We start from the raw sequence: 23,193 nt of genomic DNA on the forward strand, positions 1-23,193 counted from the left end.
TGAGGACCTGCGGGGACTTGGCTGTAAGCTTGTCACCCGGAAAATCGGGGCTCGCACTGATCAACAAGGGTAAAGGAGATCCGGAGCTCCCGTATGCATACCGACCGCTGTGTATGCTTGACATGACCCAGAAAGTGCTCGAGAAGCTCATCAGGAGTAGACTTGCTGAAACGATCCGCGCTACCGGAGACTTATCCCCAAGGCAGTTCGGGTTCAAACCAGGGAGATCCACAGTGGATGCTATTATGGAGGTCGTGGATGCGGTTCATCGAGCCGAGGCACACAGTCGCCGATCTCGACGGATAGTGCTCCTCATAATGTTTGATGTCAGAAATGCATTTAATTCCACAAAATGGACAGATATGCTAGGCACATTAGAAAACTCATTCCACGTGCCAAGCTATCTCTTGCGGATAATGGGAGATTCTCGGAAAGGCTGCTCCCTGTCCTATGAGACGCTAGAGGGCCAAAGGAGGATGGAAATCACGTTGGGAGTAGCACAGTGATCTATCCTAGGGTCACACCTCTGGAGCGCTTCCTACGATAGTCTGCTGAGACTCGATATGCCCGAACATTCGCGCCTGGTCGGTTATGCAGACGACGTTGCGGCACTTGTTGCCGCGCGCATTGTTGATCAGGCGCAAAGTAGACTTGGCATATTGATACAACGGGTAAGCAGATGGATGACTGCTCACGGTTTCAACCTTGCGCTGGAAAAAACCGAAGTAGTCATGACCAGAATGAGAATTCCGACCCTGCGTCCCATGCCAATTGGTGAGTTGACTATAGAGTCAAAACCTGTGGTTAAATACCTTGATTTAATGCTCGACTCAAAGATGAGCTTCTTTGAGCAAATCAAAGCAACAGCGAACAGGGCTCCAGCTGGAGTCGACTAATGGAGAATGTTGGGGACCCTATATCTACTATGAGACGACTCCTTACAGGAGCAATGCAGTCGGTTCTGCTTTATGGCGCAGAGGTATGGGTTGGCGCCCTTGACAAGGAGGTGCATCGTAGGCGCTTTGCTCAAGTGAAGAGGCGCACTGTCTCCGAACCGGCTGTGATGGTGATCGCGGGAGTGAACCCCGTTGCTCTCCTTGCCAAAGAGCACAAAGCTATCTGCCGCCGTAAGAGCGAGAACTTAAGAGAGGTGGTTGCCCGTGAAGAACGTCAACGCACCCTTACCGAGTAGCAACTCTCTTGACAAAATGAGCCAAGGGGCAGATGGACTGCGCGGTTCATCGACAATTTAGACCCGTGGTTGAACCGAATACTCGATGAGATTGATTACTTCCTTACCCAACTTCTAAGCGGGCATGGAGGTTTTCAGTCTTACCTGCACAGGATTGCGAAGGCGCGAACTCCTGATTGTGTGTTCTGCAATGGAGTGGCGGACGACGCTGAGCACACCTTTTTCTCTTGCGAGAGGTGGGACGGCTTTCTGCAGACACAGGGGAACTCTCTCCAGCTCTCTTATTGCGAAGAAAATTGAACTCGACCGGCGGAGGGATCGGATGGTAAGGGGTTCCCTGAACTGGCAACTCCCTTCCTCCTCTTCCAGCCCGTTGGTGAAAGGGGCTCGCTCCCTGACTTGAAGGCTCCCAAAGCTGGGAGAACGGGAGGGCTAGCCCAAATTAATGTGTCAAACGATTCCATTCTAGTTCTTTGATGACAGGGAGGTGTTTAGTTGGTAGTCCGACAGCGTCCTGTTGCGGGAGTCCAACACTCTGTGCGTAAACACATTCACCAACCCTACTTCCCAAAAAAAAATTAATTTTAGAATGAAAATAAATCGACCATTCCAGGTCTTCTTAGGACTGTTTAGGTGAATACAGGTTTTCATAAAAACGAGACAAAGTCATCGTTTTGAGAAGCAAGATACGCTGCAACACGGTCATCACTTCCTCTTGAGTTATTTCGTTCACAATTCAATAGCGTTCTGAAGCATACCACATAAAACAAAAAGACTTAAATTGGTAGGTCTTGCTGTCACATAAGTGGAAATAGAATTCCAATTTATTCCTACTAATTCTGCTCCTTACATTAGATACAAAATAAAGAAAGAACTCTTAAAACGCTAAACAAAGTTCTGAAAATTCGCTGCCAGACAGAGGTTTTATAAGCAATCTAAAGGTGGGCAGCAGTAATTCATGGCCCCACAAGGATCACATGGACATGGTGTCATGGAAGACGTGCTTGGTTGACATGGTGGCGGGCATATGACATGTTGCATAGTCATTCGTTTCAAATCACTCTGTTCTAAACGTAGTCGCATGTAATCAGGAGCAAGAAGTATTCTTCCTTTACCTTATAATGGAACAAGGAGAAAGTATTTGTTATTTTAAATAGTCAGAATATTTCTAATCGAATCTGAAGTAAAAAATATGGAGGAAGAAATATCCTTACCTTTTTTCACTGGAAGTTCATCCAAACTTGCATCGAATGAAGTATCGTCATCCGATAGATATCCTTTCTTGGCTGATTTACTTCGATATTTGCCACCCCTTCGAGCTACTATATCGGTGTCACTACGTCTTGCCATGCGACCATTCCTGTTACTAAATTTGGTGGTCCGTTCTTGATCGCCTCTGTCTATATTAGTATCCTTCATGGCATTCCGCCCACGTTGCCTTGCGCTAGCGTCCATTACAATCTCGCGCTTGTTTTTAGATCTACTTCTTGCTTTGTCACCATCACCAAATGTATCTATTGACTTTGCTGCTTTCATTGTATCTTTCACAGCATTTTTCCCTTTGGCGTATGGCTCATCGTCGTCAATTCGACCCTGCCGCTTGCTTTTCTTGTCTGTCCTAGAAGGTTTTCCAGCTTTAGGAAGTGTATCCTCCAACTGATCAGAATAAATAGTTTTCTTTCCACCTTTAGGTACCTTCGCCTCCTTCTTTCTGTCAACATCAAGTTCAATTATAAGTTGCTCTTTCCTACCTTTTCTCAATTTAGATCCTTTTCGAATTTCATCAACGGAGTCTTGTTCAATTTTCTTTTTTCCACCTTTTGATACTCCACCACGTTTTTTATTGTCGATTTGAAGGTTCTCCTGGCTTTGGCCTTTCTTATCTTTCTTGGCTTTACCTCTTTTCGGAACTTCGTCATCAACTTGATCTTCGGCCTTCTTTTTACCACCTTTTGGAACCGCCGTGACTTTTTTCTTATCCGTTTGCAAATCCTCTTCGACATGGCCTTTTTTACCTTTTCTTGTTCCTTTAGGAATTTCGCTCTCATCTTCAATCTTCTTCTTTCCTCCTTTCGATACTTTATCCTTTCTCTTATCTCTTTGTAAATCATCCTCCTTCTCCTCACCTTTCTTACTTTTTTTCGACTTAGCTACTTTTTGACCTTCATTATCGGCCTGTTCGTCATCCTTCCTTTTTGTAGCTTTCGAAACTCCTCCACCCTTTTTCTTGTTTGCTTGCAACTCATCCTCGATTTTTCCCTTTTTAACTTTTCTCGATTTAATGTCTTTTCCTAAATCTTCGTCTGATTTTTCTTCTAAGGTCTTCGCTTTCCCTTTCGTTCCTTTTTTCCCTTTAGCTGCTGATTTATTTAAGTCGGTTTCACTCGGTAGCTGTCCTTTTTTGACCTTTTTCAATTTGTCACCCTTTCGAGTATCGACCTCCGATTCATCATCTGAAATCTTTTGTTTCTTGGTCTTCTTTTTGATTTGCTTTCTTACTATGTCTTCATCAGATTCTTGATCATCTTTCTTCCCTATTTTACTACGTTTCGTTATGCCTATTTCAGAAGGAGACTTCTGATATCCAGCGGTTCTTTGATCGAGGCTTCTATCAGTTGTTATTCCAGGGGTTATGGTAGTAAACGATGCTTCAACGAATAGCAAAAGAGAGATAAATTGAATTCAAACTTCAGTTAGAAGTGAGTAAAAGTAGTAAAGCAGAAATAGTGCTAACAATATTAGAATTAGAGGACCCCCCTACCTTCATTGTCAGCTTGATCCTGATGGGATCGAGAAACTATTAAATAAATATTTGGCTGTCTTGATCGGTTCTTAGATATTTAGCCAAACATCGGCGGGTCCTCATTTCAGATGTGATTATAGCGAGTTACGCTAGTAATCCTGTGCAACATCTTCTTATGAAGATGAAGGCGAAGCAGCATTTGTTTTCTTAGTCGATGTCCAGCACTTGTAATCATCGGAGGCGACGCAATGAGTTTGGAGCACCGTTCCAAGGTACTTAGATTGAGAGTGAGAATGTTCATACTAGTTTCAGTGAAGTCAGTCATTAGAAACTCTATTATCTTCAGATTTACCCGTAAACCGTGCTCCAAGAGCCTATCGATCGAGATTTGGTCGTATTGCTTGAAAAACTAAGGAAACAGGACCTGCGAAGAACAGTATGTAGGACAATGGGGTTTGGATGCCTGCGTCACAGTGATTAAAATCCCAACTGGATTTTAGGTAAAGCAAACTGTGATGACAAGTACTTCCTTGGAAATGTAGGACCTTGATATAAAAGGATGCTAACTATACCAGGTGTACGAGCTTAAATCCGCTGTTTGTTCACAGATGGCGCCAGTGTGCGCTCAAGCTGCTATGAGCACGCCATATTTGTTTTTTTAGTACAACATTTGTCAACAATTGTCAGTCCATATCATCAGCAATTACACGCAAAAACATAATTTTTTCTCATCATCATCTCATCATATAATCATGGTCAGTTTTTTTTCCCGGAAAAGAGCATTTGCGGGGAGCTCTACTTTTTTGCTTCAATTTGAAGAAATCAACTGCTGAATCGTATCGAATGCTTATGGAGGCCTACGGCAACAATGATCTATCGGAAACAACGTGGGGAAAGTGATTCCATCGGTTCAAAGATGACGATTTCGATCTGAGCGACAAGGAACGTGAAAATCGGCCCAGGGAAAGTTAAGGACCACGAATTGAAGGCACTTTTGGACAAGAACGATACTCAGCCGCAGAAAATGCTCGCCAAGCAATTAAGTGTTTCTCAATAAGCCATTTCCATGCGTCTACGCGCAATTGGTAAGGCTGAAAAGATCGGAAAATGGGTGCCGCATGAATTTAATGATAGGCAGATGGAGCGGCGCCAAAATATGTGAAATCTTGCTTGCCAGAAACAAAAGAAATATGTTTTGCATCAGATTGTGACTGGCGACGAAATGTGGATTTATTCCGAGAATCCTAAATTAAAAAAAATGTCAGTTGATGTCGGCCAACCAGCGAAATCTGCAAGACCAAATCGCTTCGGACGGAAGACGATGCTTTACGTGTGGTGGGGTCAGCGAGGTATTGTCCGCTATGAACTGTTGAAACCTTTTGAAACTGTCGATACCAACCGTTATCACCAACAACTCATAAAATTGCATCGTGCTCTGAATGAAAAACGGCCGGAATATCAGCAAAGACATGAAAAGCTAATTTCCCTCCTTGATAATGTTCCGCTGCACACGTCGAAAAAAAATCGAAACTACTTAGAAACGCTCAACTGGGAGATACTACCCTACCTCGCTTATTCACCAAACCTGGCCCCATCCGACTATCATATGTTTTCATCAATGGGCTACACGTTCGTTGAGCAGCACTTCGATTCTTACGCAGACGCCCGAAAATGGCTTGATGAGTGGTTTGCCTCGAAAGATTAACAATTTTATCGGAATGATATTCATAAATTACCCGAGAGATGGAAAAAAATGTGTAGATAGCAAGAGAAGGTATTTTGAATAGTTTTTTTTTGGTTGTATTTTTCTTAAAAAAAAGCAGCGGAATTAAATTTCTACACCTGGTACACAATGAGAAAATGAGGAAAATTCAACTGGCTCACGATTGGTTCTCATAAATCTCTTAGGTTTTGTGAACTGCGGTGCTAACTCCACAAACTCTTGGGTACGATATGGGCGGGAGAAAACTAAGCATGTAACATTATATTTGACAATTTGTAACAGGTTTTGTATTAGGAAAAGTCGGCGTCATGTATCGATTTATTGGTAATGTTGGGTAGAATGAATCTACTGCATTTCTTAGCCAGCAATGGAGTTGATGTCCTTCCTCAAAGTGTGACCATTGAATTGCCACTTTCGCTTCTTAATCAACACGCCCACAAGTATCTCGTATGCCGACCAAGTTCTTCTTGCCTTAGACCGGAATACCCCCATGACACGCAGGCACGAATTGATGAAGCTTTCGACGGTAACTGAAAGAAAAGGTATAGGTGACAAGATGCAACCTTGTCAGACTCCGATTCGGACTTCAAATTCCCACGAGACTCTATCTTAATGCATCACATGACATTTCGCGCTATCATAGGTCACTTCAATGATAACCACTAATTTTTCCGGAGTGCCCCTCCTGCGTTAATATACATACATGGTTATTATTTATCCCTTCGTGAAGTATAGCGCGTCAATCATATCCAGGTGCCATCGTTCGCGGTTACCTGAAATGCGCTTCCGCTCCCCTCAGGATTTCCAAAAACATCCGTATTCCTCTACTGTTCTGCGCGAAGTGCAGCACCCACACACGTCGGCGTTCATGGGAGAGTGGATTCCACTATATGGCGTAGCAGCAATGAAATTATGGACCGCTTTAATGTGTGTCCCATTCATTGCCTTCTGATCACAGTGCTTACGAGTACCAGGTCTGTGCACCGGCCAAATTCTTCGTTTAAAATAGTATCAGGTCAGCATACTCCGATGATGTCTCGCAGACAAGTGTTGACGAAGTGATAGTGGGAGTCACTTTCTATGTGCTACACAAAAAAAAACACTAGCACGGAACAGTCTCAACTTGATTTTGGTGTTGAGATAACTCTATTTCCAGATTTCAGACAAGACAGCAAAAGCGGATCCAGTGCTGTTAATGCATCGCATACAAATTGATCGACACTTTCGATTGTCTGTTCATTAATGCAAATAGAATACGATTATCCTGAGAACCTTGGTTTTGTTGGTATTTATCCTCAGTCCAACTCTATTTGCGCCTCCAAATCCAAAGCCATTTGGCCCCAGGTCCATGTCCCAGCGAGAGAGCAAACAGATGTCATCTGCGTAGTTAAGGTGTTTGAGGAAAGACGTCATCGTCCATTGAAAAAATAATATTGGCGACAAGACGCAACCCTGGTGGACTCCGCTTAAGTAAAGTAAAGCACGCTAGATGCACACCCTGTTCACGCTATCGAAAACTTTCTCGAAATCGATGAAGAGCAGGGGGAGCGGTGATTTAAACACTGCACAATGCTCCAAATGATTCGAAGGGTGTTATTGTGGTCAACAGAGGAGGATCCGAACCTAAAACCAGATTCCCTCTAGATCAAGCTCCGAGGGGTTCGGAATGATTTGAGCTATTATCGTGGCGACTGCAAAAAGTATTTAGATAGCACTAAACATGTAACGCTTAAGGTGGGTACCCTGTTTCGGAATTTTGATGATCATTCCCTTGGTTCATTTGTTGGAAAAAATTTTAGCAACTATTTAGCGACTGCTGCACAAACGCTCCACCGATGGCAAACATAATTTCGCTTCTGGTTACGGCAACCGTTCGTATCCGCTCGTTGCGGTGGCTTGCCGGAACTTACCTCAGCTGCTCATCATTGTGGACGAGACCACCAGCAAGCTCTTTAATGACGCTATATCAGGTGGCAAAATCATTGCTATTTGCGACAGCCTCTTCTTCCCTCACCAACCCAATGGTGGAACTCCTTTTGTCACGGCGCAACCTATGCTCCACTCCTCGTACTTTTGCACGGTAACGAGGCGGCAACGCGTCGCACTCCCCTTATGTTAATCGATCCGCTTTCGTTTACGCGATCAGCCAGATCTTGTAATGTCCTTTTAGGACGTAGTCAATAACTTCCTCCGGTGATCGGCCCAGTGCTCAGCAATATTCTCGAGCGGCTTATTTTCTTTGTTTATATTGTGTCGTTTGTGCAGCATGAAAGTTTTTCCAATGTCAACGACAGCTAAATTGCGGAGACGGCATATACTAAATACGGCGGGGGGGGGGGGGGGATGTCTGTTTCCTTGTGAGCAAATGCGGTAGTAACGCGCAATCGAAGGCTCGGAAGTCATAGTCAAGATCAATTTGACAATACTCGCCTAGTTTTCAACACTAGCTTCTGCTAACTTACCTCTGACAGGCAAAGGACCGCCCTCAAACACTGAGTAACGCTCTTGACGTGGTTTGACTTCTTGTTGATATCGATCCCAAGTTTCCTTACACAGGCGTCTTATCAAACATATTGGACATTTATTACATGCACAGCACCTACATGGTGAAGACGGGGGTAGAGTATTTGAAACTTGGTACGGAGGAGATGGAAATCCACAACGATCCGGCCTTGCTATGGTATTAGTGACACAATAGGGGGAAAAACCCTTGTCACATTGCGGACGGCCATCTACACTAGCACTAGAGACAGAATTAACATCATTATTACTTACACAAAAACTCGTTATCCCAACTTACCCTTTGTTGGTGCTTACGGATTCTGAGTTAAGTGTTACAACTGCCTGCAGGGTTTCGCAAATGTTATTCATTTTCTACAACAAGTCGCACAAAGGTTACCTTTTGTTGGACATTATCCGGCGGTAAACATAAACACTGACAAAAATTTTGTATATCTCGTTGCATACTTTTCAAACTACAAACGCAAAAGGAGACTTTCTATCTATTTTGAAAGTCTCGTAACAAAATAATTTCACGACCAAAAATAAATACTTAAATATTAACTGATTTGTTGACAGACGCCAATTCGACTGAACAGGAGAATTGCAATTCCTGTCTACTTAGCAGCATTCCTCTATCAAGTTTGATATTTAAGATAAAACTTCATTACGGTTATAACATACTATCAAACAATGAAAAGTGGTATTTTTTTTAAGGGATTATCCTAGTATTAAATGGGTGGAACAGGGTATCAGTTTAGAACTGTTATAAAAAGAAAACTGAATTCTACCGAGTTAACATTTTGCATATTTCTTCATTGATTCCCTAAAATATAAGGCCTGAGTATCCAGATATTGCAGCGTGAGAACGCAAAGAGAGCGAATCGTGCGGGGTAGTTCTCCAATGAACAAAATTTAATACATTTGCCTAATTTAGATGCACCATCTCTTCATCGACTTTAAAGCCGCTTATGATAGCATAGCCGGGGTAAAACTGTACACGGCCATGAGAGAATTCGGTATCCCGACGAAATTGATAAGACTGACTAGGCTAACCCTGACCAATATGCGAGGCCGAAGAAAAGCAGCAAGATCACTCTCAAGACCATTCGACATCAACAACGGTCTACAACAAGGGGATGCCCTATCATGCGTCCTCTTTAACCTGACCCTCGAGAATATGATCCGTGATGCCGAGGTAAATGAAAGAGGTATGATCCTCTCTAACTCATCTACATTAGTATTTTTTGAAAATGGCTGTTTTATAAACCTCCCCCTCCTAACCCCCACTCTGCAAATGATCTCAAAACGGAAGCCTCTGAAAAAGTACTAATCGAGACCTTTCATGACTATATTTGGTTAATCAAAATATAACACCCACTTTTGCATGTATGGCGGCTAACCTTAAACTCAACGAGAATCCTAATCTGGCATACAGCTTGAACCAAAAATAATTGAGCTACCCAAGTATATCAAGGACACCCTATCGTGCACCAAGTCATCAAAACATAATGAGAGTGAGTCGGAGGAGGACGAAAGAGGTCCCGAATGACTCAAGTGGCATCAAATCACACGGCTATCTACATTGAACCCAAGTCCCCGGCAGTTGCCTGAGAGGAAAGCTGCATACTGGCATACGCATAAAAACCGAACTGAACATTCTGAATAGGAGAGCATATGCCTAAGTGCAAGCACCGGTAGGTGAAGCGAAACTTAAGAAGAACAAAAAAGCTGAATGAACCGGAGTCTAGGACTGACTAGGATGACCCTAATCAATGTGAAATACCAGATTTTCGAGGCCTCATCAAGAACGGTCCAAAATAAAGGGGTCGATCATTCTTTTTAACCTGGCCCATGAAAAAGTTAGCCTATGCTGATAATATCCACATTGACTACATCCTTTCTGGGGTATAGCCACCTGCCTGTCAGTGTTGAGATATGTTTCCGCCTGGTGGGCCAGTTTATTTAATATTAGTTTGTTTTTAATATTATGGGAAGAATGTTCCGAGGTGTATAAACTGCCTTCAACAAGACCGAACGGCAACCTGCGCGAGATCTTGGGGTTCACATCAATGAATCCAAGGCAGACTATATGGTAACACCAAAAACAAAGAAGCATCAAATGGTACTGGCCAATAAAGTTAGGAGACTTCAACTTTAAGACCATTAATAATTTCTTCTATCCATGGTCGAAAATCACAAACTACACCATGCTATAAGCATAGTATGCTGATCCCAAGTCCAGATAAAGGAAGAGGGTTTGAGGCAACGTACTTCGTACTATCCTCAGTAAAACAAAACTAAAAAGCTCAGATCAGGGAAAGAGATAAATAGAGTATAGTTGGAGTTATTCTACTATGCTAAATTCTACCTGTTCTCTCTTGGTGACAGGTCTCAGACAGACCGACCAAGAAAATGCATCCGATGTCGCTAGAAACAAGATGATCGGATCGAGTAGCAAGCCTCGGGAAAAATACTAGGACGTCTACGTCAGTCAGCGCGGCAGGATGAGTCCCGGTCCTGTCGAGAAATGGGCAAGGCTTCTTGAAGCATGAACGGCGTCAGGACGTAAGTAAGTTAGTCGGAGCGAAACAAATACGTGTCTACACGCTAAATTTTGGCACTCTAACTGGAAAAACTGAAAGAACTCGCAAGACCCTTTCGGAAAAAACGCATTGATATCTGTGCTCTGGTCACAGACAGGACGACCTGATGCCGAGAAAGATGCCTTCTGGCCTTCTCCATGGGAAGATTTGCAACGTGCCCACTGATAACTATATCATCATTGCCGGCGACCTTAATTGTCAAGTGGGTAAAAAAACTGACGGTAACAGGTGCCATGGAGGAAAGGGCTTTGGAGGGCGCAATAAAGGTGGCGAGCGTATAATCGATTTTCTGAACACCCGTGACCTTGCACTTATGAACACATGATTCATCAAACGATTGTCTCATCTTCCTACATTTTACAGTGAGAACAGTAAAACGCGAATCGATTATATTCTCATAAGATGCCGACATTTTATCACCGTCACTGATTGCAAAGCCATTCCCTATGAGGCCATTGAACCTCAACATCGGCCGTTGATTGCCGTCCTGCAAATTAAGTCACAGCGTGAGGATCGCACTGGAATACCGCGCATTAAATGGTGGCTATTTCATGAAAAGAAGGAAGAAATGATTTCATTTACGCGATTCCGAACCAGTACGAAGGTGGAAGAATCGTGGAATCAAATGAAAGGTACGATCCACAAGGAGGCTTCTGCAATCCTCGGGGTAGGCGGGACATCAACCGAGATACTTGGCTGAATGACGATGTTGTTGTTGCTTACGATAAACTGGACAGTCGGGATGGCGAGAGAGATCTATATCAACTTGTCGAAAACTGAAACGAACGCACTCAGGATATCAATACTTCTGTTGCGTTAATGACAAGAACGGTACTTTGCTTACCAACCGTCGACCCGCAAGGGACAGATGGCGAGAATACTTCGAGTAGATTTCCAATGAAGAATTCGCTCATCCTCCACTTCCGCAATCATTGCCGACATTAGGAGCAGTTCCACCTATCAGCGCAAGTGAAGTCGAGGAGGCAATAAAACGAACGAAATCGGAGAAAGCAACAGGACCTGACGACATCACAGCTGAACTCTGAAAAGTATCCTTCTTCTTCCATCCCGCGCGCATTAGGTTTTTGTGATTTAGTCCTTTTTCTTATTAGGCCGTTTGGCAGTTTAGCTCTTTTGCGATTGAACTCTTAGGTGGTATCAATCCGCCTCGAGACTTCACGTCTCTATTAAAGTAGTTTACCCTAGGTGAGTTTAGTTTTGTTGACTATTGAGTCAAGGCACGTGATAAAATCTCTGTGTCCTGACAGGGAGATAATATTTGAGAATCATAAACCTTGGCCCTCTTCTCACCGAACTGCTAGCATTCGGTTAGCTCCAGCACGTGCCGTCCGACTCCTCATATTATCTCGTGCAGTCGCTGTTTACGAGTGGTAAACCTGGTAGCGGAGTTTGGTTAGCTGACAGCCTTGGTGACACTAGGTTTTTGAGGTAGCTTTCTTCTCCTGATAGACTGTAGTCATTCCACATAGTCAGTCGAGACATCGCTAACTTTAAAAGATCATTACAACTGTCTAATTTCTCCATGTTTAGTAAAAATTGCTTTTTCTTCTTCAGTTGTTATAAGTTGCGATGTAATTCTATTCATTTTGTAGTTTGGTAGGGCATAGAATCATGATTTGTGTACAAGACGTTTAGTTATCCGGCTAGAAGTGCTTGATCAAATTAGATAAGAAATTAAAATAATTGTTTTTTATTTAATAGGTATTTATTTTTCCAAAAGAATGTATTCCATAAAATCACACATTTCCCAATAAATATGCTAAAATAAAGCTTTATAAATCCATTACAATAATCAATCGTCGTATATTTGCTTCTTTGTCTCATAGTTTACAAATATAATAAACAACGCAATAATAATAATATAAATGGCTACGTTCAAGCATTTTATGCGTTACTGTTCCGATCATTCCATTTGGAGTTTTCTGTAGTTAGCAATTGAGAAGCGACCAAAAACCGTGTTCCACATTCAGATAAGCACAAAGTATCTTCTAACGTCGTATTTCAAAGAAAATTTGCGTCGCAAAAGTGTTTAGGTTCCGCCCAGAACAATTATTTCAATTTTACAGCTAACCTGTATTACTTTACGTCTTGGTTCCTTACAGTACTTCCTTTTTTCTTCTTAGCTTCTAGTTACACATACTTAGATTGTATTTGTATATATAATAAAATCGTTACGTGTATTTTGACTTTAATATCTTTTATACTCCCATCAATATCATATGAAACACATTTAATGATATAAAATCGATAGTTATTAAAAAAAACTATTATCTACTTACGCTAATTGCTTTTGTTGTATAATTTACAGAAAAAGTAGATGAGGAGGATATAGTTAAGTACATGCTACGTGGAAAGGACTTGTTGCAAAAGTTTCAATGTTAGGGACAGGATTAATTCGATTCTTGTCGAAGAATATTAAATTGAGTTTATTAAGGACAATTACAGACAAAGTTCCCTACAAGGTTCGTGATTACGATCACACTCAACAATTTTCTTTATCACAATCGGCACCTAACATATAATTAGAAAAGTTTATAAATTTGCAGTGGAACGAGTAATTCGTCTTGCTACAAGTTACAGTAATTGAAATCTTGTAAAGAAAAGTTTTTAATTAAAGATTTCGATAGCCAAGTTAGACCAGAAATTGCCACCTTCGATTTGGGTGGCTTCTAATAATGCAGGTTCGCTAATTAATTATTTCATTGACTCCCAAGTTGATACGTTTTGTTGGAAAAGTGAACATTTCCTCGTTAGAATTTCACATTTGCATAGAAAGCAGTTTAGAAATTATATTCAATAAATTTGTTTCATATTTGCTTGTTCTTGTCTTTCAAATATATGGGACCAAGGATGTATCTTATGATTTATGGGAAAGTTACATGCATGGGAAAACAAAAAATCAATCTGAAGGATTCAAGTGAATTTTCAGGAGTTTTAGGCTGTTTTTATCCTTCTTTTAATTCTCTGCTCGTCGTACATATGGATATGAGCACAAAGCTACTAGACAAACCGGAAAATGTCTTATATTGCTTCTCAGATACGCACTTCTGCTCTCAGTACATGCAATCTAGTCAAATTTGATCTGGACTGGTTCACTGAAATACGCGCCCTAAACTGATTCGATAAAATTTTTTTTAAGTTGATACAATCTTCTTTAAGACTCATGTGAAATTTGAGCGAGATACATCGATACCCAACGAGGATTGGGAGGTCATAGGAAACTTACCTCAGTTGCCTATCCACAACTGTTAACGATGATAACATCAAAAAAGTAAAGGAAATCGTGTTCGAAAATCGTCTTATTGACATAAAGGGGATAGCAGGAGCTCTCAACATCTATTTTGGATCAACTAGACACATTGCCGCCAGACTCGTACTAAATGACCTGATTTTTTTTCCAAAAAAGATGTCGAGAAGTGGTCACAAAAGAGATACTTGCCAAGGTTAGTTAATAACCCCGAACTCATTGAACACATTTTAACTGGGCACGAGACGCAAGTTTTGGAATAAATCAAGTTTTATTTTTTTATGAATATACGTAATGTTCATAAAAGTTTTCAAAATCGTTATGTTACTAAACCCATTACCAAACTGCCTAACAATCAAGCGAACGGCTTGCCAAAAGTGAACCTAACCCGGCGAAACCACATCAAAGTCCGTCGAAAATCAAGGTAATACTCATTGTTTTCTTCGAATACCGTGGTGTGGTTCACCTCTATTTCATTTCAGAAGATCGAACGGTCAATTAGGAATACTAATTAATACTACGTAATAAACCGCCGAATTTGTGAGCAAACAGCCTATAGATTTTTCACCACCTTCCAGCCTGATTAGGATTCATTTTTTTAGCAAACACAGGAGAAAACTCATTGCTAAGCCACCCTGCTCGCTAGATTTGGCTCCCTTCGACTTGCCCTGTTGCTAAAAGTCAAATATCCACTCCGGGGAACGAAACATAAGTCGATTGAGACCATGGAAAGAAATTCGATGAAGGAACTTAAAGGTCATTCCGGCAGAGACCTATAAGAAATGCATGGGAAATTAGATTCAGCGTAGGCATGTTTGTATTGGCGCAAAAGGAGTCTATTTTTTAAGGCAATAATAAAGATTTATATTAGAATACATAAAAATGATATTTTTTAACCAGACTGGATCAATTTGATCAGACTGTATTCACCGCTTAAAATTTCATGTTTACCCGTTTCTCTCGTCTTTGAGCAGACTCCATTTTGATGACAACATAAGACACACAAATGCAATTATGAAGCAGAGTGATAGGAAGGCGCTGGCGATTTATCGTGACTATCAGCTATGTAGGCATAATTGTACGGTTGTCTTCGGATCCGGATTGATTTGGAGACCACAATCAGAGCTACACCGTGACTGGCACAACGGTACTGGTATATACCTAAGTGTAGGCTCAGCATGTATACCAGTGAGTGCAAGGTCTACCTAACACCTTTGCCGCAATGAAGGGACAGGGGACCCCTGTCCTCGATATGGGCACAACCACAACCACACTCCCGCAAGGGCAAGATTCATTTCAAATGATTCCCTGGCAGACTTAGGTCTGATCACCCTCCTGGAGTGCATGAGTATGGCACTCCCCAATGAATTAACTGAAATCAGTCCGGTGTGGATGGTAGAGACGAAACACTGGGCCGGGTGAATCCACTTCTCTTCAAAATTGTATGTTCCAAGCCACCTAGATAACTCCTGGGCTTGAGGAATCCTCCCCCACCTTTCCACCATCACGACAAACCTGTTAAAGAGAAGTACAACAATCAAAACATGAAGAGTATGCAGTTCCATAATGCGCACGCACTTTTCCCTACATTAAGTTGTGCTAAACTTTATAACACATTTGGTAGTCTGTCACACTATATCATTATCAAAGGCGACGCTTTACAACATTGGCTAAGCTCGACCACAGTCTCTTGAACAACGACAATACGAAGATTACTTTGTCGGAAATTTGCGGCGGAAATAACCACAACGAATCAAATCAAATTTCCTCCTTTATAAAAATGGATGACAAACAACAACCCCTTAAAACATGTGGGCCTGCTCCTTATACTATAAAGGTCATCAGAAAAAAATACCCAATTTCGAAACCACATATGCATGAATGGGGAGAAACTGCTGTAGTGAAGAGCTCAGTCTAAAATGGCTGAGTATGGACCGTTTTCAATGTCCGCCATGGCTTGACCACAATGAACAGACCACATCCCTGATAAAAACCATTTACATATAGAGCGCATATAACATTGCATGAAGACATTTTTCGAAACGTCCGTCTCGCAGGTGTTTTTTTTCAAATAAGGCATGTTTTAATACCACAAGCATAATAGCTATCTAAATAGATGAGTATCAGTGGTCACTTTGAGGACCCCATTTGTTGCCGTTGTGATATCACAAAAACAAACAAAATCGAGCCGCCTCAGATCGTTCCAGTCAGCCTTCAGCGTTTCCAAAGAATAGCAACTCTCCCACCTGACTACCTAGAAACTCCCTATAACATTGTTTACCTAGTGTTCATAGCCTGACCTCTGCCAAAGCTAGGCAATTGCAAAGGAAGTTTCTGAGAATGTCTCCCTCCTCTCCGCATCTTCAGCAATGCGAATTGTACGATTCTAGGGTACAACCAGTCTGGCAGCTTGGTCCTCTTTAGGCAAAAGTTTTCGTGATCGGGTCTTGTTATAGAACTAAATTCTCCTCGACATGGCGCAGGTGGCCCGCTTTCGGCATTTGAATTCAGTGAGGTACTGTAAAAACCGGAGCCCCGTCTGTATACTCATTCAGCCCGTTCATTCCCCTCTTTATAATCGGGGATCATGAGAAAATGACTGTGAAAATGACGACCAAATTGTTCAGCGCCTGCCTGCACTGCCCCATAACCATGGATGATGTCCGTAATTTGCGAAGAGGTCGGCATCACAGCTACGGTCAACAACGAACAAAACAGAGCTGAAAATATTTGTTTTCCACAAAATGCTGTTTATATCCCACATATTTCTTCCACTACTTCAAATTTTCAGAAAATGCATACCTGGACATGTGGTTTGCACGGAGACAACGGGTAGTTGTCACGTCCATTGGATTTGACGCCTTACGAGTTTTTTCTCTAGGGCTATCTCAAATCAAAGATGTAAAAACGTTGCATTCAAACCTTGCAAGCACTGAAGGCGAAAGCGCAAAACTGCAGAGGAATGTATAGATTAAACCGTTGTATAGTCGGCCAAATATAAAGATGTTAAAAAATCATCAGAACCTTCATTAAACTCACCAAGGAGTACGTTGTTAAAAAGCGCACGACAGATGATTCGAAAATTACATGCTGCCATCAAAAGGGGAGCAGGCACTAACCACCAGTTTTACCAGTGAAAAATAACAATTCCAACAAATTGAAGGTAAAGATCCTTCCACCACATACGAATACGAAAACCGGAAGAAATGCCCGCAACTTCAACTTCTAGCAGCTCTCGTCTTGCATTCGGGAGAATTTAGAATAATTTAGAAGCAGATGGTTTCACATTGGTATCATTTAAGGAAGGTTGACTAGGCTGACCCTGACCAATGTATGAATAACATCAACAACGGTCTAAGACAAAGACATGCTCTGCCGTGCATCTTTTTTAACCTGGCCTTGGAAAAATTGCAAGAGGCACCATCCATCAAGTCCGCCCAATTATTGGGCTAGGCTGACGATGTCGACATCATGGCTGGAACAACCTGAGACGGACAAACTGCCTTCAGTCAAATCGAGCAAACGGGGCGAGATCTTGGGCTGCACATTAATGAAGATAAAACGAAATATATAGTGACAACGTCAGTGCCAAAAGCCAAAGAAGCCACAAAATCAAATGGCACTGATCAATAGGATCCAAAATCACAACCAATAACAGCTACAACGATGAAATACACGTACGATTACTGGCTGCCAACAGAGCCTATTTCAGCTTACAAAAATTGTTTTGTTTGAAACGTCTGATCGCAGCCTCAAAGCGCTACAGTACAGTAACAAAAAAAGGTTTTGCCAATCCTCGTGTGTTCCTCGGAGATTTGGGTTCTTAGCAAGAAAATTGTAAACTCTTGGCCGTGTTCGAGGGAAGAATCCTCCCAAGAATTTTTGACCCTCTACATCCTCATGTGCGACGATTCCGTAGTCTCTATGGTGATGAAATTTATGGGCGATATCACGACTGTCTGGTTGTGGAGAAAATCCGGCTCAATAGGTTACGGTGGGCTAGTCGCCAAATCTGTATGGGTGATAATGATCCAGCCCGGAAAGCCTCTAAGGGCAATATTTATGGTAGAAAAAGAAGACGTGGCAGACCCTGCCTCAAATGGAACGATGGCGTAAGCCAGGATGGCAGACAGCTGTTAGGGATATCGAATTAGTGGACCACGCCCCAAAACCGGAATGTCTGCAGCTCCTTGTTGAGGCAGGCCTAGACCAGACACCGGTTGTTGTGTCCAATTTCTTTCATCTCAAAGGCCCGAACTAGACGATTTTCATTCTATATAAAAGGAGCGTATAACACCTGGGAGCCGATTTTGGTTACGCTACTTTCAGAGCAGGGGTGAAGCCCTGGACAAAACCTTGGTCCTAATTTCTGTTATTTAAGACAATTGAGGGCGTCGAAACCGTGTATCTTCGAGGATGCAACGAGTGACATGATTTTACGTTATTTTTAAGCCGAGGCCATATACATACAAAAAGAAGTACACATTTTTTTTATTGAATGTGGGGTACCAAATGAATAGTCTTAATTGACACTTTTTTTTAGTTAAAGATACAGGAAGTCCGCACCCACTTGATAACGAACCAGACCACTTGGGAACCTACTTCCTCTCTTATGGTCCACGGGCGAAACCGTCAGTATTCCCTGGAAAACTTGGGTGTTTATCCCAAAAAAAGCGGAATCCGTGGACTACAAGAGGGGAAGTAGGTTGCTTTTCAAGTAGTCTAGTCTGCAATTAAGTGGGTGCGGACTCAATCGACAAAGTCGTGCATCCTCTACAAAAAAAAATTACTTCGGGCTAGTTTAGCTTTAAACATACGACGGATTCCACTTCAATATTATTCGCACTCATGTTGTATTTGCGATTATATATAGAGCGGTAATCGCTGTCGCCACTTTCGGTCACGCTGCTGCCAGGGCAGAAGTGTGACAGTGTCTGATGAGTTGTCAGTCAATTATCTTGATTGGTACTTTTGCAAGGTCTTAGTTTCGCCATCAGCTGTAATTGGGACGAAGTGGGAAATGATGCTTCTAATAGATGTTCACATAATTTCATCATACTACTTACAATAATGTAATTATGTTTTCTAATGGATGGAACTAAAATGCGGCTGCTTCTTGATAGTCGCGAAAACTAGTCAACCAGCAATCGACTTCTAGTGAGTCAATTGAGAAACATATCATTAGACATTGTAGACCGAACTTTTCACTTGAGAAATATACGAAGAGTTAGCAACCGTGGATATAAGGTAAATATGCCATAACGCCACTTTTTATAAAAAAAAAATAAACAATGAGGATATATTTGCAACGATCAAGGGTTATTTCTCGTTGCAAAATGAATTTCCAATTCAAGATTGGAACTTGGACCCAACCGATCTACGGGATTGTTTGCAGGACACTCGACTCGCAATTTTGTGTTCAGAACTTAGTAACTTCCCCCAAAGGTGCAATATTAATTCAGTGCATCTTTGGAATCGTCCTTGCCGTTACTTTTAAAAATTCAATGGCAGAATTTTCTGGAATATTCTTCAAGGATAAAACTTTGCCTAAGACTCCTGAATCATTCAAAAGTACAATGAAAGACATGCATACCACATACGGCTTGATATTACATTATTCACGAAACGGAAAACTTATTGTTTTGATTTCGAATTGATTCTTTCTTCACTCGAGAAAATTGATGTATTTCTAGTATTGTTTTCGTTCTTCAAATCACTAGATTTGTTTATTTCTAAATTTAGAAGACAAATCTATTTGAATTATCGTAAAACAGTCTTCGATATGCATCCAGTCTTGTTGGAAAAAAATGCGACCTGAGTGATTTTTTGTTTGTATTATGTTTCTAAGTGAATCTATTAAATTTAGCGGACATTGTGGTACTTAATGTATAATTTTTCTAATCGATTTTATTCAGTATTTATTTCGACCTGTTAAAAATTTTATTTTCTCTTCTTGGTTACGTCCTCATGGGCGTTGGTGTACGCATAAGACTTTTTTTCTTGATGATGAAAAATTTTGAAAATTGTTTTGCCTCACGAGGAGGATATATTCAGCCTCAACTGAAGGCGTTGACAGTAATGTATTCAACAAGATGCCAACTAATAGCTTTATCCAATCGTTGATTGCACTACTGTGATCAAAAAGTAAAGTGAAATTATCATTTAAAACTCCCGGGCATTAGGAAGGCAAGTAATTTTTTTTCCTAGGTTGGCAGGTCTGTCTATAACCTTTGCCAGGCGTCTGTTTCTCAAAAAGTTTGGTTATCTCCGAGTTATACGAACTACGCCATGCTATTAACATAGTATGCTGGTCCCAAGTCCAGGTAAAGGAGGAGGGTTTGAGGCAACGTACTATCCTCAGTAAAAACAAAAATAAAATGCTGAGATCAGGGAAAGAGAAAAATAGAGTATAGTTGGAGTTATTCCACTCTGCTAAATCCTACCTTATCTCTTGGTGACAGGTCCCGCGACAGGTCGACCAAGAAAATGCATACAATGTCGTTACAAACATGATGATCGGATTGAGTCACAAGCCTCGGAGAAATGCTAGGGCGTCCATCTCAGTCGACGCGGCAGGACGGGCCCCGGTCCTGTCGAGAAATGGGCAAGGGTTCTTGACGCATGGATGGCGTCAAAACGTAAGCAAGTTAGCCCGAACAAAACAAGCAAAACAAATACGTGTCTGCACGCTAAATGTTGGTACCCTAACTGGAAAGATGGAGGAACTCGCAAGAGTCCTTCGAAAAAGGCGCATTGATATCTGCGCTCTGCAAGAAACCCGATGTTCTGGTGCCAAAAGCTGCCACATTGAACGCGAACGCGGTAAAAATGGCTATAAACTTCTCTATTTTGGTAACCCACACACTCAATATGGTGTTGGCATTGCCATCTCAGAGGGTTTCCGTGATACCATATAAGAAGTCGAACGATTTGATGATCGGCTGATGAAGCTCACCATTACATCAGCTGATCGCACTATTGACTTCTTCACCGCGTACGCACCACAGACAGTTCGACCTGATGTCGAGAAAGATGCCTTCTGGCTACTTTTCGATGAAAAGACTTGCCACGTGCCTGTTGACGACTATATCATCATTGCCGGCGACCTTAATGGTCATGTGGGTGAAAGGTAGACGGTAACAGGTGCCATGGGGGAAAGAGATTCGGAGCGCGCAATGAAGTAGGCGAGCGTATAATCGATTTTGTGGACACCCATGACCTTGTACCTATGAATACATGGTTCATCAAACGATTGTCTCATCTTCCTACATTTTATAGTGGGAACAGTAAAACGTAAATCGAGCGAATCATTCCAAAAATCTTTATGATAAACTGGACACTCGGGATGGCGAGAGAGATTTGTATCGACTTGCTAAAAGCCGGAACGAACGTATACAGGATATCGAACACCTCTGTAGCGTTAATGACAAGAACGGTACTTTGGTTACCAACTGTAGAGCCGCAACGTATAGGAGGCGACAATACTTCGAGCAGATTTCAACTGAAGAATTTGCTCATCCTCCACTTCCACAATCATTGCCGACATTTGGACCAGTTCCACTTGTCAGCGCAACTGGTACTCAGAGGTGGCGGCGAGGAAGATGGGGCGGCAACCCTATCGGCCAAACCAAAACCAAGTGGCCGAGGAGAACCTCCATAGTGGTGGCACCGGGAGACGCTGTAATCACTCTGGTTTGCCGGCCGTGATTCAGTAGGCGAATGCTCCAAAGGCCTAATCAGGGCGATTAGACCCGAGTCTGCACGGGGACTCATCTGAAGTGGCAAATTGGTCACGAAACCTTACCAGGGGTATACTGGTACCATGGGAACCGGGAAAGCCGCTGGACTCTCATACTTCGGGTGAACTCCCGTTGTATGTGAGTACAGCTCGGTTATTTGCGGTTGGCCCCCCTAGTGGGAGTTTCATGGTGGTTGTGGCTCAAGCGAGAAGAGACCTTCGGGCCTCGGCGTGGTGTTGAGTTTCAACACGGGTGCCGTACTCCATACCAGTATGATGCTAAGTTATGCACTTGGTATAGACTGGTACCGTTGTTGCTTGTCACAGTGGAGCTCTGATTGTGATCACAAAATCAATCCGTGTCCTAAGAAGACCGTGGGATTAAGTCTTTCAGACAGGTGCTCACGTAAAACCCCAAGGACTTAACTGTCAGCGCAACTGAAGTCGAGGAGGCAACAAAACGAATAAAATCGGGGAAAGCCACACGACCTGACGACATCGCATCTGAGCTCTGGAAAGCGAAGAGCTGGCATCCAACACTGTGGCTCAATGAATTCTTTAATCGGATTATTTAGGAAGGAAGAACACCATCTGACTGGCAAGGAAGTACCACTGTTCCAATATGGAAAAAGAAAGGTAGTCCAGCAGAATGTTCAAATTACCGTCCGATCCGATTACTTCCCCATACCAAGAAGATTTTTGAACAAATTCTTGACAACCGTATTCACGAACTCGTTGAAATAACCGTGAATCAAGCCGGATTTGTCAAAAACTGCGAAACTACTGACGCAATACACGCTGCGCGGTTACTCATGAGAGACATCGTGAGAAGCATCGCCCTCTACATTGCCTTTCTGGATCTAGAGAAGGCGTTTGACCGTGTACCACACGAATTCATCTGGTATACGTTACACTTAGTGCCAGAAGAACTCGTGCGCTGGGTTCAATTGCTCTACCATGAAAAGTAAAAGTAAAGTTCAAATTGTGACGGGTGTAACAAAACCACTTCGTGTCTCTGTTGGTATTGATCAAAGAAACGCCCTCTCACCACTCCTCTTTGTTCTTGTTATGGACACAGTCACACGGGATATCCAACGTCCAACGCCCTACACACTGCTTTATGCAAATGATGTTTTCCTAGCATCTGATAGCAAAAATGATCTCGAGCAACTTGTTCAAAAATGGAATGACCGCCTCATGGAACACGCTCTCAGATTGAATCTGGATAAAACTGAATTTTTGACGACCGATCTCCATGAAACAGACACAGTCATTGTCAGCGGCAGTGATCTGCCCAGAACTGAGCGATTTAAATACCTCGGGTCATGCGTTATGAAATTGTTTCAGGCATTAACGCAACCTGGATGAAGTGGCGTTCCAAAACTAGTGTTCTTTGTGATCGACGTACCAACGAACGTATCAAA

At 42.2% G+C, this 23,193-nt stretch overlaps 1 protein-coding gene across 1 annotated transcript; it reads right to left on the bottom strand.

Annotated features, from left to right (window-relative positions):
* Window positions 1-1,989: 1,989 nt before the first annotated feature.
* Window positions 1,990-8,741, bottom strand: LOC119661383 (ABC transporter F family member 4-like). The gene is made up of 5 exons (XM_038070701.1): window positions 8,558-8,741; window positions 8,459-8,502; window positions 8,121-8,401; window positions 2,407-3,840; window positions 1,990-2,307 (listed from the first exon to the last, which is right to left on the bottom strand). Exons 1-5 carry the CDS (start codon window positions 8,621-8,623, stop codon window positions 2,117-2,119), a joined length of 2,016 nt encoding a protein of 671 aa, XP_037926629.1. The 5' UTR covers window positions 8,624-8,741; the 3' UTR covers window positions 1,990-2,116.
* Between the last annotated feature and the right edge of the window lie 14,452 nt (window positions 8,742-23,193).

The sequence above is a fragment of the Hermetia illucens genome, chromosome 1 (genome assembly GCF_905115235.1).
Source record: "Hermetia illucens chromosome 1, iHerIll2.2.curated.20191125, whole genome shotgun sequence".
Classification (NCBI taxonomy): domain Eukaryota; kingdom Metazoa; phylum Arthropoda; class Insecta; order Diptera; family Stratiomyidae; genus Hermetia; species Hermetia illucens.